Raw genomic sequence first — 16,989 nt, 5'->3', positions numbered from 1 at the left:
AGATACAAAAATATGGAATCATTTGCTGTCACATTTTTCTTGCAGGACTCTAGAACTGATGTTTCCATACTACATCAAGGCACCTAGTGATTCTCTGGCAAAACCCATAAAGCAACTATGGAAAGGTATGTACTGCAGGCTGTGGTTATCTCTATGTATATATTTTTTCATTGTGAAACACACAAGGCTGTTTAGGTGATAATGGGACTGTGTCAAGGAAGGTTGGGCTGCTGCTCTGCTCTGTTGTAGCTATTGTGTAGGTAAAAGGAGGATATCGGGCTCTAGAGCTATCGACCCAACACCTTTCACACAAGAAAAACCCTCAAAGCTGTGTTTAAATACTTAGCCCTTATATAGAATGTTTTAGCTGAGGGGCTGAAAGCACTTTGCCAAAGGTGTGTGAACATTGTTTACCCCATTTTTTGAGATGGGAAAGTGGAGGCACAGAGAATTTAATAGCAACATTTTAAAACTTCGATACCTGAAGTCAGTCATCAAATTGCATAGTTAGGCATCCTCATGGGCTTTCATTTATTATTATTATAATAATTAGGAATTATGGTAGATCCAACCGAGGATCAGGGCCCCATAGTGTTAGGCCTTGTACCAACAAGTAAGAATTAACTGCCCAAAAACTTTGTTAATGCAGTTAAAACTTTGTTAAGGTTAACCCGAACCCTCATGCTCTTCTGGAGTGACAAGTGCACCTGTACAGAAACTGCTGAAAACCAGGAATTATACGGTTAAGGTGCACACTAGCCCCAGCCTGTAACCTTAACTCTGCCCTCTTTGAGTGATGCCCCCATACACTCCTGACAGATGGTGTAGCACTGTATCCTTCCAGATAATATGGAACGCTGTGGAGACACAGCATGTGGGCACAGTAGAAGAAACCATCAGACAATGGCAGGCTTAGAGAACACCGGCAGGCTTAGAGAACACCAGCTGACTACACTTAGCCTGTACTCAACCACTCCTACATGCACTGACTACCTCAGAGAAACCGGCTGTTATAACCCCTTACAATCCCTTGGCCTTTGTACTAAGGATTTCTCTGGTCGACCACCTACACTTACCTCTGTAGTGCCCTGTCACATATGCTACCCAACTACTATAAATCCCCAGGGCAAGAATATATTATTCTGCTCCTCTACTTCTGCAACCAACATAACTCAGCCCAGAAATAAGAGGATTGTGATCCTTTTGGGTGCATTTGCTCCTCTCATGTCACAGTGTGAGGTGTGGCAATCTGCTGCAAGTAATCCCTGCACCAGTCAGTACAGTGTCCCTAACACAGCGAAGGTCAGATCGAGTGCATGCAGGCAAATAAGAGAATACAATTCTGTGGGACACAATACACATGAAATGACACATTTACCAAGTCATTCTTCATGTCTGCTTATTATAGGGCAGGCCTTCCTAAAACACACGTACAGTATAACTGCAGTGGCTTTTGCCAGTGCCAGAGGGCAGAGCGAAAGTTGCAAAGCGGCGCTGGTGTGTACCTTAACTCTGTATTTCCTGTTTTTCAGAGGTTTAAGTACTGGTACACTCAACATTCTGGAAGGGCATGAGGCATTGCCGCTCAGCTTGAACTCTGTACTGACTGACATTTTCAGACAGTGAATTTCCCTTGTTTTTTGAGGAGGTGATGGTAATGAGGGGGTCATGACTGCGGAGTACCTGAGGGGAGACTTGACTGCAACTCAGCTACCAGCTCTGTCCCTCTCCATGTCCCCAGTCGGGCTGGAGGGAGGAAGGAAGATGGTAACCAATGGTCTGTGAGGAGCACATCTACCAGCAGGAGGCAGCCAGGGTACTGGAGAGGAGCCCCAGGCTCTGTATTCCTCTTCACAGATAGTATAGGGGGAAGGAGTCCAACCCTCTGCAGAATAGGAAGTGGGGAGTAGCCCACTCAATGGGAAATTCTCAGATGAATCCAAACACTCCATGGAGACAAAGCCAACCTGACACAAGAGCTCTGACACATTCCTCTTAAAGGGTGTTCTCCCTTCCTTTCCCAAACAGAGGTGGCGAGGTGTGTGGGCCGTGGTGCCCGGCCTCCAGGAATATTCAGGGCTCAGGGGCCTGGCTCCACCAATGTTCGGAGCCAGGTCTCTCCCTCCGTCCTGCCTGCCACCCCCGCGCGCCTCCCACGTAGCATCCCTGCCTCAAGTGGGCGGCTGCCCTGCCGCTCTGCACTGCACTCCCTCGCCACCGCCCGCTGCTGCCTACTACACAAGAGCGGCGCCGGCGGCAGGCTGAGGTGGCTGCTGCACCTGCGGCGGGAGGAGGGAAGGAGGCGAGCACATGACTGGCAGCCCTCCCCTCCCCCGGCACCCCCCGGGAGGCAACGCTGAGGGTGCTTCTGGGAGACAGAGTCCGGACCTCACCTGAGCAGCTGCTGGGGCTTGGGTGAGTTTCCGACCGTATGATCCATGCCCTCCACACCCCTGCTGCAGCCGCCACTCCTGCCCCACGCTGGGCAAGGGGCAGTCCCATCCCCCGGGAGACTACGGTGAGGGGCAGCAGGCTGCAGCCGTGGAGGCCAGCCCCCACCCCTGGCACCCACCACAGGGGAGGTGAGGAGGCTTCCTGGACCTGAGCAGCTGGGGCTTGGGTGTGTGTTGTGCCACCCTGATCCACCCACCCCCGCCTGCAGTCACTGCTCCTGCCCCATGCTGGGCAAGAGGCAGCCCCCAGTGAGGCTATGGTGAGGGGCGCCACCAGGGGAGGAGGTCCCATGTGATGGCAGCCCCCTCCCGGCACCCAGCACAGGGGAGGCAAGGGGGCTTCCTGGACCCTGAGAGGGGCCCTAGGAGCACATTCAGTGACAGTGGTGAAGGGTGAGTGGGCTGTTGGGGAGAAGTGGGAGCCACTTCCCCCAGAGCTTGCTGCTGCCAGCGGGAGAGGGTTGCAGGGAGTCCTCTCTGGCCCTAGCCCCGGGGCTACATGAGGGTAGGGTCGTGTTTAGCACAATACTTGATTATTTTACACCCTTTAAGTATATAATTGGTTGTATACGCATACAACAAAATATAATGTATTGAAGCAGGTGAATGCTGCTTCTGACTTTCCACTTTTAATTGGCCCTTGTAATCTTGTGGCGCCGGCACGTTGCAGCTTCATTTTATCCCAGCAACAAATTCTTGATTTGTAGGACCAGTAATAATCAACAATGGATAAATTCCTAATAAAGTTACCCAGAGAAAGAAAGAAGAAAAGGGTAATTCATCAAGTGACTGTCTGAGTTCAACACCCAGCTTTCAAACTGAAGTTATACAAAAGAAATATATAGCACATCCAGAAAAGGAGTTTTCAGCAGTCTTGGCAATCAAGATTTACATGGTTGGAGTACAACAGCAAATTATACAGAGCGTTTTGCTCAGTCTGCAAAGAAGATCTTAATATTTTCTACCAACGCCGAACCAACGTTTATTTCATCTGGATTTCAAGATTGGAGACATACAGTGCATGGTTTTACATCACACGAAAAATCCTCCTGTCGCAAGGAAGCGATACTGAAGTAGGTTGCTCTACAATCACAGATAAATGCTTCTGCACTAGTGTCGGCCAGTTACAGAAAAGAATCCCATGCGCTGCACAAGCTTTTTAACTGTGTTCAGTACGTAGCTCACAAAGGCATAGCATTACGTGGACATAATGAGAGCGATTCAGATTGGATGCAGCTCTTGTTGCTATGCAGTACAGAGTCAGAGGAACTGAGACAGTGGCTTAGTCACACAAAATACAACTGGCTGTCACATGAGGTTATTAATGAAATCGAAATGATGGCGCTCAGACAAATTGTGCAAAAGATCAAGGCTTCAAAGTTTTATGCCATTGTAATGGCTGAGACTACTGATTTGTCAAGAAAAGAACAAGTAAGTTTTTCTTTAGGGTTCTTTTCTAATGAAGACTGGGAGATTTATGAGGAGTTTATTGGGTTTTACCAAACTGATGCAATGGATGCTGCGTCTCTTTTCCAAAATGTGTAAGATACACTTCTCAGGTGTGATTTCCACTTTTCTGATTGCCGAGGGCAGTGGTACAGTGGAGCCAGTAATGTGTCCAGCAAATTTACTGGGATCCAAGCCAGAGTGAAGGATCAAGAGCTGAGAACAGAATTTGTGCACTGTGCGGCATGTTCCCTTATCCTTGCCACGCAGGCTGCCCTGCATAATATTCCAGAATTTCATTATATGTTTTCAATGGTGAAAGATCTCATCAGTGCCTTCAGGGAGTCACCAAAGCGTATGGCAGCATTCAGAGAGTGAAGGGGCGCCTTCTTTACGACTATTGTGCCCAACAAGATGGACACTAAGGATCAGTAGCATTAAATCACTGTTCCACGATTAGGAGGCTATGATGAACTGCCCAGATGAATTTAGTTACTCTTCAGATGAATTTGGCTCAAAATGTAGTGGATTCTCGAAGCTCTCAAAGAACTTCAATCTTTTTCAACGTATTTTATACTAACGGTTCTTGAGAAAGCCATGGGTCCTGTAGAAGAAGCTAATACAAAACTTCCAAGCCCAAACGTGTCATTGGCAAGTGTTATGAAGAAAGTTGGCTTGTTGCAAGAGGTATTGAGTGGGTTGCACACTGACTCGTCATACAATCACTTCTGGGAAACAACAGTAGAGAAGGCAAGAAATTTTTATTTAGATGAGCCTACACTCCTGAGAAAACGGAAGCCACTGAGATGGCTCAACCCTGGAAGCCTTCCTCACACCTTCAGTGACCCCAAAGGGTATTTTCATAAAATATATGTTGGGATCATTGATGCTTGCAAAGTTGCCATTGAACAGAGGCTTTCAACAGACAGCTTCTCATTTGCAGTAAAATTGGAGAAGCATATAACTGATGCAAATGGCTCGAAACAGGACATTACCCCAATAAGTGAAGCTTTCCATGGTGACATTAACATGGAGAGGCTATCTCTTCATTTAGAAATGTTGAGTGATATTTGCAGATTGAGAAATTGTCACCTTAATTCGGTGAGCGAAGTGAAACGATTTCTGAAACAAAATGAAGGCTTGAGTGACATGCTGTCAGAAGTTACAATTCTCCTGAAATTATTCTACACAAGTCCGACTACAACCTGCACTACTGAGTGATCATTCAGTTGCCTGCTCAGACTGAAAAAATTATTTGCAAACGACAATGGGCCAAGAACATCTAAATTACTTGGCATTTCTGCACATTCGTAAGAACTCTATCTCTGAATTGGACATTGCAAGTCTCCTGGATGACTTCATTTCAAGAACTGAACAACGACAAAAAGTGTGCGCTGCCTCCTGAAGAACATCGCAAAAGAAGGGGCTACATTTGTTTTAATTTTAGAAAGTATTTGCTTTTGGAGGGTTATTAATCCAAGCGTGCTTGGTTATTTCCGTATTCAAGAGTATTAATAAAGTTGATATTCTTAGTTAAATAATTTTTTCTTACAATAGTGATATTGTGCAATATAGAGAAACTGGTAAACGCTCACTGTTTCCAGTCCATTTTTACATTATTTTAAAATATATATCGGCTTACAAGGCAGGTGTGGGTGGGACTTGGATCCTTTCTGGGCACCACCAAAAATTATACAAACCTGCCACCCCTGTACCCAAAGTCTACCAGAGAGAACTCTCAATCTAGGGCATCAGATCTTGAGGAGACACAATTAACCTTACACACTTTGGAGTCCCACTGAAGTCAACAGAGTTAATGTTAAGCTCTTGAATGAGTCCTTGCAGGGCCTAGACACAACTAGTTTTCAGAAGTAATTTCATTTGGAGTTGTGAGTGCCCAGCATGTCTAAAAAATCAGGCCTCATTTATTTAGGTCCCTAAATTTGGATAGTGGCTGACATTTGCACTCAAGTTTGAAAATGTTGGCCATATTTGTTTCTATGAAGTTTTAAATCTGGTTATGTGAGAAAAATTTTAAAAAGACCATTCAAAAGGGATTTTGGGAGGGAAAACACAAACTTGAAAAGGCTAGAGAACCATTGTAGTACTGTTCTATAAACTATTTTAAAATGGGTTCTAAGATTGTTTTAATTGACTTATTTTTAGGTTGCACCGTCACTGTGGCATATTAATAAGCATCTGATCCTAACAAATTTGACTTATTGACAACATGCTTGTTTTTGTGTTAATGTTTTCTCTTTCAATAGAGGGGAGGATGGAAAACATCACTGTTTCTCTTGTCAAAAATGAGTCTAAAGATGGGGTTCGTGAATGGTGGGTTCTCAATCAGCTTGGAAAAAGATACAGACAGGAAGAAAGTCTTGAACTCTTTGTATTCAGTGACAAAGTTAGCCCTCCTAGCCTTGGATTCTTGGCGGGCTATGGGTAAGAGAGAATCTTGTACTTAAAACCACAGTACTGTCTAGCAGAAATAATTTAAGGTGAACTGAGAAATGTATCTCCTGTTGACCAGCGTTTTGTGTAACAGATGACAGCATCACAAATACCTAAAATAAATCATAGAGGTGCAGGACTGGCCCTAGCCCCACCGGAAAAAAAAAAAAAAAAGTGCATTAAGAAGGGAGTAAATTTCATGATTTTGTGGCGATTAAGATCTTTTTTTAGAATCTCTAATGGCCTTCATAGCTAAAACATCATGGTATCAGAGACACGGTATTCCTTATCTTAGGTGGAATAAGAACCCTTCACTAGAAACCCCTAGCAGCTGGATAAAGAAACTGATTTTAAACAGTTTTTTTAAAATAGGTTTGTCATTCTCAGTTATAACTAGAGACCGAGTTCTGCCCCCTGGTGTTTTTCCATTCTCAGGATCGGGGATTTGCTCCCCCTACACAACATCCATGTGGAGTGGGGGTTGGACCATGATGGTTGTTTCACCATCCTGCTGCTTACCCTGCCAAAGAACCCTCTCCGTGCTCAGGAAACCGCAGCTGGGAGGGAGAGGCGGACAAGGCCGAAGAGAGGACATACATTGTCTTCTCCCATAACCCTGCAGGGAAATTAACACGGTCTGAGGCTTTTCTGCGTATGCCCTCCCACTTTGTGGAATATTCCTTCATGGGGTTTTAAAGGGAGCGGCCAATGGAGGAAGCATTAGCAGCCCAGCTTCACAGGCCCCAGACCTTGTAGAGCATTATGGTTAATCCTAGCCTCCAGCATATCTCAGGGATCTGCAAGTTCTGGTAAAGAAACCTTAGCAGAAAGATAAACCTGCTGGAGGCTCTCTCTACAGGAATGATTTGGGGGAACCTGCAGTAGGAGAACCCCAAGAAGATTCCTCTCCTCAGCATGTTTTCCACATGGGGTGGGGTTTTTGTCCCTTTATGATTTTAATAGTATACAATTTTTAAAAAGATTTTTAGAAATGATTTTATGAGAAATGTTTAGGTTTTGAAGATTACATATTATTATTCCTAATGCGTAACACAGTTGATTCAGTAGAAATGGTCATCTTTCATAAACCCATCACCACCTTAGTTTTATCAACATTTGCCTGTATTTGGATTTATAACCTGATTAGAAAAACCTCTTTGAACTCTTGTTTTACAGTATCATGGGACTGTATGCCTCAGTTGTCCTGGTGATAGGGAAGTTTGTCCGTGAGTTCTTCAGCGGGATCTCTCACTCCATCATGTTTGAAGAACTACCAAACGTGGACCGTATCTTGAAGTTGTGTACTGATATTTTCTTAGTAAGAGAGACTGGAGAACTGGAACTAGAGGAAGACCTGTACGCCAAATTAATATTTCTGTACCGCTCACCAGAGACTATGATCAAATGGACTAGGGAAAAAACTAATTGATCCCTTTGGAGTCACACTGCAAATCAAGAGGACTTCATCTGAATTTTAAAAAAGCACAATATTCTCATAAGAGCTAAGCCTTTTATAGTTAGGTAGCAATGATTTTTCACAGATTGAGTCTAGGAAGCTACTTCCTTAGGAGTCCATGCTGCCTTCAAATTAAGGATTAATGGTGAAGAAGATTGGTTTGATTTTTTTTTAAAATGCCTACTCCTCTAAAATCAGGGGACCTTGCTTTGTAATTTAATCAACCAAATGTTCTGCATCCTTGTCTAGGTAAGTTAATCTTCCAGACATTAAATTTCTACCCTTAAAGAAAAAGGAAAGAAAGAAACGATCCCTCAGATGACTTCACTGGACCTTTTCTGGAGCGATACAGTTTGTGCAATATGCTGTTGTACGTCACTGACTTTGAAGATATAGTAATGGGAATCTGACTAGCCTTCAGGACAACCATGCCAAAAGGCTATAGTGGGAGCTGAAGAAATGCTAGCCATATCCATTTTTAGAAAAGCAGGGGTTTTGATGTACCGAAGACTCTGTGGACAACCCTCTGTAAGCAAAAAGAAAACAAGTGACAATCTCTTTAATTACCTTATTTTATTTGTACAGTCCCAGAAGACATTTCCAGGAAACATCAATGACTTTTCTCAGGAAAAAAAACTTGGTTTTAGCCCTTAGTTAAACCTTAAAGAATTATGGTGAAATATTGGGGTGTTCTGCTGGGCCATCTTCCCACAATTACTGCTTTCCTTTAGACAGAGAAAAGCCAACTGAACGACTAAGGAGCGGTTTCACTTCTTATATCTCTTTGAAGACTGAATAGTGTGTGCTACTCTGTGCTTCCCACTACATGCTTCCCCTCCCTCCCCCCCATTTTGATGATTTAAGGCAATGGTTTTGTTATCTGATATTCTCCTTTCAGTGTTTCAGGTATACAAAAATGTTTACATATTCCAATTTACATTTTTACATCCGAGACGGGTTTTTTAAGTTCCCAAATATAGAAGTACATATGAGCTTGAAAAATGGCCTTTTCTTAAATTACTATGGTTGGTGACACAAACGGTTCATTAGAGAACATTGTAGCATGAAAATTTATGATTGCAATATAGGATTAATTCCATGTTTAAAAAAATGCAATTTCTGAAAAACAAAATAATTGAGTGGGTAGGGTATGTTAAAAAGGTTATACTGTGTAGTTTTGATTCAGTAATGACTTAAAATAAAGCACATGATGCAAAGTCATTTTAGAAGTATTTTTTCTTCTTCCTCTTTACACTAAATGGGAAACATCTTTATCTAGTTAAACTGTTCACAGTGGAGTTAAGGTCAGTGACAAATCAATCACATTCTTTCAGTTAGCTGCTGCTATTTGTCATATAAATGATATAGTCAGTTACCAGAGGGCAAAAAATACAAGGTAACTTTCAGCTAAAGGGACAATTGTAGCTTTATTGGCACATTTTAGTGCAGGGCTTTATAAAAACAGCACAGTTGAAATTACAACACACTTGCCGTCTTATTCAGTTCTTCCATGAAAGTGGTGTCAGTTCCATTCTATACCCTAGCAGCGCATCTTGGACACTGTGAAGTGCTTTGTTATATTGTAACAATAAAATCAACTGGTGTCTGGAAGGCTATTTGATTTCTTCATACACCATAAAGAAAAGGTGGTAGTTGTTCTATAGGCTGGCAAGATTTCTGGTTGTGCTGAACATTCCTCTGTGGAGTGATTTACTCTTCAAAGTCTAGTTCTTCCTCACACCATGGCCATCATGTGACTCTATGCAGGGGTTACTGTAGAACCAGTATAGGGACTGGCTGGCCTAAGAGAGGCAATACCGTGTGTTCCCCTTTTCTAAACTGAAGAATAAGGTACTGGGAGTTAAATGTGGCTGGTGTGTAACGCTTCCAAAATGTACCAGCCAACCAGCCTACTTTGACCACTGTTGTCTCTCCTCCCTCCTTAATAGGCTCTTATTTACTGGTGAAAAACTTGGTCGCAGAATGAACTTGACAGCCTTTTAGACTTGCAGAACGGCTCCTTCCTTTTTCATTAATTGACTAAACAATCTTTCTACCTGACCTGTCCTGCACTCCGTAGTTCAGCCATGTCAGTGCACGTACCTCCAGCTCAAGCTACACAGGCCTTAGGCACTAGCATGGTTTTGTGAAAGAGCTCATGCCTGCCAACAGTTTGGGGAAACGGAGCCCTAACTTGAAGGGCTGAGCTTTCTTGGTCAAGGCAAGAAATTCAAGTCTCAAGCAGGTGGATGCTAGGTAAAAATAAGAGAAACTATTAGACGTTGCATCTTATAAACTTCAGTGCTTATAGGCTGCAGGGTAGACATACCCTTAAAGTCAATGGAACCTTTAACCACTGACTTTGAACAGTATAAGGATCTGACCATAAATTCAATATGGATTTCCTATCATTGCAAACGGCCATATTTTGGAAGGTTAGTGGGGAAAAGATGGTTAGGAGACATGCTGCCAAGTTCCACACAATTTCAATCATTTTAAATTTTTGGCACTCTATACTAGTCTAAAAGGCATCTGTGCAGACTAAGAGGGAATGAGTACACAGTTGTTTAGACAGTAAACTATGAGGGGCATTGTCTCTTTATAGTCCACTTACCACTCGGCAACTCCTCGTGGCCAAGTGTGGCATAGCAGCTCTCTGGGCTGGTGCCCCCCACCAACGGTCATTCCCCTTTCTGCAGCTCTTCCTCAGCCTGGCTTCAGCTCAGCCTACAGCCCTTATGTTGGGCTTGTGCACGCCTTTCCTTGGGACCATTAGTGGAGCCCAGTGCCACCTGCTACTCTTGGTTCGGGCTCAGGGCTGCTCCTTTTAGCTGGGGCAGTAGTTTTCCATGGGTGCTTTGTCTAGGTCCCTCTGTCTCTCCCAGGTCCCTGCTTGAAGTAATTTCCTTTCTCTCTGCTTTCTGCCTGGCTCTCTCCAGCCCTTTTCCCAACTGGGCTTTACCACCACTTAATCCTGGCTCTCGTTTTCCAGTACTGCAGCCACCTTCTGCTCTTTATGCGGAATTTGCCTGATTCCCCTCAATCAAGAGGGCTCAACCTCCAGCTCCCAGGGCAAGCCACCCTGTTACACTCTTACTTGAGCTTTGTAGGGTACTGGCACAATGGGCCCTGATGTCAGCTGAGGCCCGTTACGAGCCTTAGTAATGATACATACCACTGGAACATATGAAAGGGGGCAGCACCTGTTGAGACTAGTCTCATTTCTACTGCTATGTGGTGGGGGGGGAGGGGCGCAAACCAGTTTAGTTGAATTCAGTTTTACTCCTTTTTAATTTCAAGTTTATAACTGCCTTGGTTTGTCAGTATGATTTAAACAAAAACCCATGGTCAGGCTCCAGGCTAGGACGGATTCATTTACCTTCTGAGGACAACATTTAAACCAGCACACTTAGAAGAAAACACTTTAAATCAAAGCATGTCTAGAAATTAGCCCTAAACTGGCTAGTTGTCAGCATTCAGCATGTTAAAACAACAAAAACAGCTACAGCGTTGCTCATTTTTCTTGCTTTTCCTTTCTTAATATAAAACATAAGACGTGACCCCTCTCTCTCGTATGCTTGGTGTATTGCCTGTTTGCCAATGGCTTTTTTCTTCTCCCAGTGAATAACTGCAGCAGCTCGTATTCCTTCCAACAGCTTTGTCAGAGCAGTTTAAGTACCTGAAGTGAAGTAGAATCTAGTTACCACACGTTCATTTAGGGCAAACTTGAAAATTCTTTTTCTTTGTGCAATCAGCAGTGCTAGCAGGGAAGCCACCCTGCACTAACAGTAGGGTTGCCAGGCATCCAGGCTTTGACTGGAACGCCGGCTCGAAAAGGGACCCTGGTGCTGACTAGGCCATTAAAAGTCCGGTGGGTGGAGCAGTGAGGGCCCGGGGCTGAGGCAGGCTTCCTGATTGCCCTAGCTCCATGCGGCTCCCGGAAGCAGCTGCAAGGTCCTTGCAGCCCGCAGGCACATGGGCAGCCAGGGAGGCTTCTCACACTGCCCCTGCACCAGTGCCAGCTCCGCAACTCTCATTGGTCGGGAACCACGACCCATAGGAGCTGCGGGGGCGGTGCCTGTGGGCATGAGGGCAGTACGTGGAGCTGCCTATCCGCCGGGACCTGGTGGCTGCAGTAAGCTTGATGAGGTGGGGAACAGTCAAATTGGTGCATACTTCAGCTGTTTTCCTAGCAGTTTTTATCTCCCTTTAATGGATAAAGTTGCTCAGGCTTTTTATACTTAAGGTCCAAGTTTCTACTTTCCTAAGACACATGGGCTTGGTGAAATACAGGTGAGTAAGCAAGAAGCCCTGCTGTAGCAATCAGGTTCCAGAGAGTTCTAATTTAAGAATGAGGCTTTACTAAAGGGAGTGTTGCTTAATTATTATTTGTATTATCCCAAAGACTCCATTTGGCATAAGGTCCTCATGCAGGTGCTAGGTGCTGTACAAAAACATACAAAGATCTAGTTGCTGCCCTGAAGTGACTAATCAACAAAGGTGACAAAGCAAAAATTCAAGGGACATGTTTTCATGTAAAAAGGGGGAATCTGTGTGCCAGTGTAACACCGACAGACGCCCGCTCAGCAGCTCTGGAGCTTAGTGCATGAACCTCTATAGCATGAGCTAAAAGCTAACTGGCTCTTTGAGAGAGGTAAAAAATTAGTTTACAGCCTTAGCTAAGTGGTCTCCGTGCCCCTAGATAGGACAGAACACCACACCCAGGAGGTGTGTAGGTTACGCTGGCATTCTAAGGGATGTTAGCGGATTTTTGCTCATCTCTTATTTACTGCTTTTCTATCTTTTTTCCCTTTTAAGTAAAAACCTAACATCTTAGTAAGAGCGCAGGGGCAACTGAGAAGGGTAAAGGCACTAGGGATTAGGCAGGGGCCCAAGAGGGGAATACATCTACACTGCAATTGAAAACCCATGGCTAGCATGTGCCAACTGACTTGGGTTGCAGGGCTCAGGCTAAGGGACTGTTTAACTGCAGTGCAGACATCCAGGCTCGGGCTGGAGCCTGGACTCTAGGAACCCATGAGATGGGAGGGTCCCAGAGCTCAAATATCTAGACCACAATTAAACAGCCTCTGAGACCTGCAAGTCCCATTCAGCTTGCAATTAGACACCTGTAGCTGGCCAATGCCGAGTAGACATACCCCGAGAGGCCCACTCAGCAGGCGTTTAGGGAGAAGAGTCGCCTCGAGCTACCAGAGACTTGAAGGAAGAAGGGACAGAATCACCAAGAGATTGGGAGAGTGAAAGAGAGATTTTCTGATGGAGAAGGTGAGAGGGGGATGTGGATTTGGATAGATGTTTTGGACTGCCAGAAAAACAGGCTATATGAAAAGGCCCCTTCTTATACAGTTTTGGAGCATGATTTGAATTTGGCTCGGGCCCTGTTTGGATTATTGTGACAGTGCTGGGTGGCGGAACTCAGGTATTCCTGGAGGCAACAGGCAGAGCTGGTTGCAATCTTTCAGCTGACCTTTTCGGTTAAGTAAAAAAGATGTAGTTTTGTCAGTGTTTCATGAAATCAGGTCACTTTCATCCAAAATTTTAACTTTTGATGAAAATACGGACATTTCAAACTGACATTTTTGTTGCCAGGTGGGCTTCTGAAGTCCAAAAAATGTGCATTTTTTCAGATTTTTTTTTACCCTCTCTTACGTTTTACTTGCCTTCCTCATTTCTTTTTCCACTGGAAAAAGGAGGAGAAGGGGGAAGGATAGACTACAAAATGGGGACAGTGTGTGTGAGGAAAGGTCTCTCCCTTTTCTACTCACTTTGCCCCACGTTTTTCAGGGGGGTAGAGAGGGAAGAGAACAGAGAAAGGCAAAACACACACACAATTCTGTTTTCAAAAGCCAAAATGAAATAAAAATTTCAATTTGAAATTAAAATTTCAGATTTTTCATCAAAATGTGAAGTTTTCTGTGAAAAAGTTGGAACAAAACTGTTTTGTTCAAGAGTTTTCTTGAAAATAAAATTGGATTTTTCCACCTGCTCCGGGAACAGGAAAAAAAAACAGTTTCACTCCAGAAGCGTTTGTGCTGTTTAGAACGCCTTAAAATCCGGGCTAATCAGACAGGGATTCTTTACATCATATTCTTTTTCCATTTCAATTAAGAGAATTTTTATTTAGTCCTTTCGTGGTTATTGAGTGAGACATTTCATCATTTCACAAGTGCCTTTCATCCGGGAACCATCTAAAAACCATTAAGATACCCAACAGCGTGGCTGTGAGGTTAGATGAACATTATTATATGGAGGGGGATGTTAAGTGACTTGTAGGAGGACAGGAACTAAGGTGAAGGGAGAACAGCAAGTCAGGAAATGAGTTGGATAAAAACATTGAAGTTCTAAGGAGGTTTCTGCTATGCTTGAAAATAATATTTTTAACAGTGTGAGAGGTAATTTGAAATAAATGGTTTGGGAGGTTACTGACCAGGATGAACAAACTGCGTGGAATTGGATTCAGCTAGTCAACCAAATGCATTTATTTCGCAGACGAACTGCAAATATTTCTCTTCTTCTTGCATAGCTTCGTAGACATCTTTATCCTGTGCGGATATTACTACAAGTTTTAACAGCTGAATTCACAGGTGGACAGCTGCGTGCATAGCACCTGCAAAAAATAAAAATAAGGTGATTTTAAAGCTAATCATTAGAGGATTGCAGCGGCCATGTATAGAGACACTCGTGTTCCAGGCTACAACTAAAGCACCAACATTCTTTATGAGTTGCTCACACATTAAGATGCACTGGAGATAGGCACACAGAAATCCCTGTGTCCTGAACTCATGAGAAGATGATTGGAAACCTGAGGCAGACAGTCCACAGCCAAAGTTCACCATACACTAAAGTAGAGGAGCCCCAGCACGTGTAGATGCGTAGCTCTAACCTGGCCTTGGTCGCTAACCCTCTCTTACTGCCTTCCCCCCTTGCCAACAATGCCAGATTTGATGCCTCATTCATTTCTTTCTCCTGCTCCAGTCTTGGTGCCATCCTCCTTGCAACCTTCTGTGTATTGGGAATGTCCTTGCAATCCACCACCATCCTCTCCAGTCAAAGCCTTCTGAAAGGACCCACAAATCTGAATATTACCAAACTGGGAGAAATAAAAAGTTATCTAAACCAACTTAGTCCTCTAGGTCTCCCACTGCATCTTGCCTTCCTCCATCTATCTTCTACACTATGGGCTCATCCTCAGATGGCTGATTCTTGGCTGTCTCCACTTGGTGTAATTTAGAGATGCCTCTAGGCTACACTAAATTATGCAGGTTTGTAAAAGCCCATTAGGGGCCATTACACAAGCTGGGGCTCAGCAGAGTACAGTGTACTCCAGCTACATTTGCATGTAAAACTTTGTATGAATTCTGCATAAGAGGATTTGGCTCAAGTGGTGGAGGTTGTTTTGAAAGAGAATTATGGGTCTAGCAGAGGCAATGCATGGGGGGGACATGTGGGGTCAAGTGCCCCCCCCCAGATTGGCCTGCTGAGGGAGGGGGGAGGGGCTCCTTTCTTCCACTCCACCTACCCCCTCTCCCTGCGAGCCGGGCTGGGCAGTGACCGGAAGGGGAAGGACCTGCTGCTTCTCTTGCTGGCTGCTCTGAAGTGGCTCCCTGCCAAGCACAGCTGCCAGGGAGAGTGGCTGAATATGCCCCGGGGGGGGGGGGGGCATGGGGGGGAAGAGGCACAGTGGGAGAAAGAACCTCCTCCCCACTGCTCCCAGGTAACATGGAGCAGGGAGAGTGCAACAGCCCTGGGCTGGGTGCAGGGGTGGGGTGTCGCTGGGCAGAGAACACACATGGGGCGGTCACGTGTCCTCCCCTTTAGAGATTGTGTACCCCCCACCCCGGGGAGGCATGAGTAGTCTATGTCCTAGGCCTAGAACTGAGTTTTCTGTAATAATGGTCTCATTTGCAGCACATGAATTCGTTACAACACACAGGGGTTTTATCCACCTTCATACTTCTGGTGGCTCATTTATTTTTCAGACAGCTACCTCATATTCAGAGGGGAACAGACAATCTGATCGAGGAAGCTGCCAGAACACATGCGGCATGTTCACAGTGATACGCTATTCAAACTCTTGTAACAATACATTTGGGGAAAGCACACTTGTTATATTAGACAATGAATTATGCTGCTTTGTGGCTACAAGAGTGATGTAACTCAGTAAATTATTAATGACCCTTTTCAGATGACTTTGTTTCTAAATATGTTGCAGGCCAACGCAGTGTATTTGCAGCAACATCTCTCCACCACGGCTATTGAAAAACCAGCATATTCAGCTTGAAACCTGAGCAGGCTTTAGCATGAAGTGCTCCAAGTAAGATCAGGACAAAGGTGACCTTGGAGATCATTCTTCTTTTCAGACACAAAGGAGACCTCCGGTGAGACACTAATTGCTCATCACAGCTGACTCCTTTCCATTTACATTCTTTTGAAAAGAATGCCTTTCAGTAAAAGATGGCCTTGGAAGGGACACTGATTAGTGACAGGTTTCAGAGTAGCAGCCGTGTTCGTCTGTATTCGCAAAAAGAAAAGGAGTACTTGTGGCACCTTAGAGACTAACCAATTTATTAGAGCATAAGCTTTCGTGAGGAAGTGAGCTGTAGCTCACGAAAGCTTATGCTCTAATAAATTGGTTAGTCTCTAAGGTGCCACAAGTACTCCTTTTCTTTTTGATTAGTGACACAGCACCAAAGCTTAACACAGGCCCTTCATGAGCCAGCTGGCTGCTGGTGGACTTTTGGTTTTAGGGTAGCAGTAGAAGTTAAAGGTGAACTGCAAAGCAAAAAATTAAAGGTGAGGCCCAGACTTCATTGCTAAAACATCTCCTCTAACCTGGCAGTTAGAATTTTTTTTTTTAAATGGAAACTTTGTGGTATTTTCTGATTTACTGAGGATATCCCCAGCATACTCTACCTAAAATCTCACTGTAACCTGTACAATCCATGGAATTTGTGATGTGACAGAGTGATGCAAGCGGATATCGTCAATGACCCAGGAAAAACAGTGGTCACCATTAAGAATTCAGCTTCTGCCAAAAGATGTTAGAATGGCTCGAGTTCATTCTTATTCTAAGCACAGTAGAAAGACGACTGCCCAACTATCACAGTGTGGTCAGTGAGGGCAAATGCTTAATAGTGATCACTGTACCTACAGGATTTC

General features: G+C 44.3%; 1 protein-coding gene and 1 long non-coding RNA gene across 2 annotated transcripts in view; one reads left to right on the top strand and one right to left on the bottom strand.

The window, feature by feature from the left end:
• PIEZO2 (piezo type mechanosensitive ion channel component 2) overlaps positions 1-9,021 on the top strand; it is a 454,253-nt gene extending 445,232 nt beyond the window's left edge. Inside the window, exons 52-54 of the mRNA XM_084618523.1 lie at positions 46-125; positions 6,167-6,344; positions 7,530-9,021. Of these exons, the coding sequence (XP_084474649.1) occupies positions 46-125; positions 6,167-6,344; positions 7,530-7,782 (511 nt within the window). The 3' untranslated portion in view covers positions 7,783-9,021. The remainder of the gene's footprint in view (positions 1-45; positions 126-6,166; positions 6,345-7,529) is intronic.
• Positions 9,022-11,198: 2,177 nt separating this feature from the next.
• Positions 11,199-16,989, bottom strand: part of LOC311515190 — a 32,935-nt gene continuing 27,144 nt past the window's right edge. Inside the window, exons 2-3 of the long non-coding RNA XR_014710077.1 lie at positions 14,258-14,437; positions 11,199-11,488 (exon numbers count right to left, since the gene is read on the bottom strand). This is a non-coding gene — a long non-coding RNA (uncharacterized lncRNA). The remainder of the gene's footprint in view (positions 11,489-14,257; positions 14,438-16,989) is intronic.

Source organism: Lepidochelys olivacea, assembly GCF_965140295.1.
Source record: "Lepidochelys olivacea isolate rLepOli2 genome assembly, chromosome: 2".
Lineage (NCBI taxonomy): Eukaryota > Metazoa > Chordata > Testudines > Cheloniidae > Lepidochelys > Lepidochelys olivacea.
The sequence above is the reverse complement of the archived record's forward strand: the minus strand, read 5'-3'. Positions and strand labels throughout refer to the sequence as shown.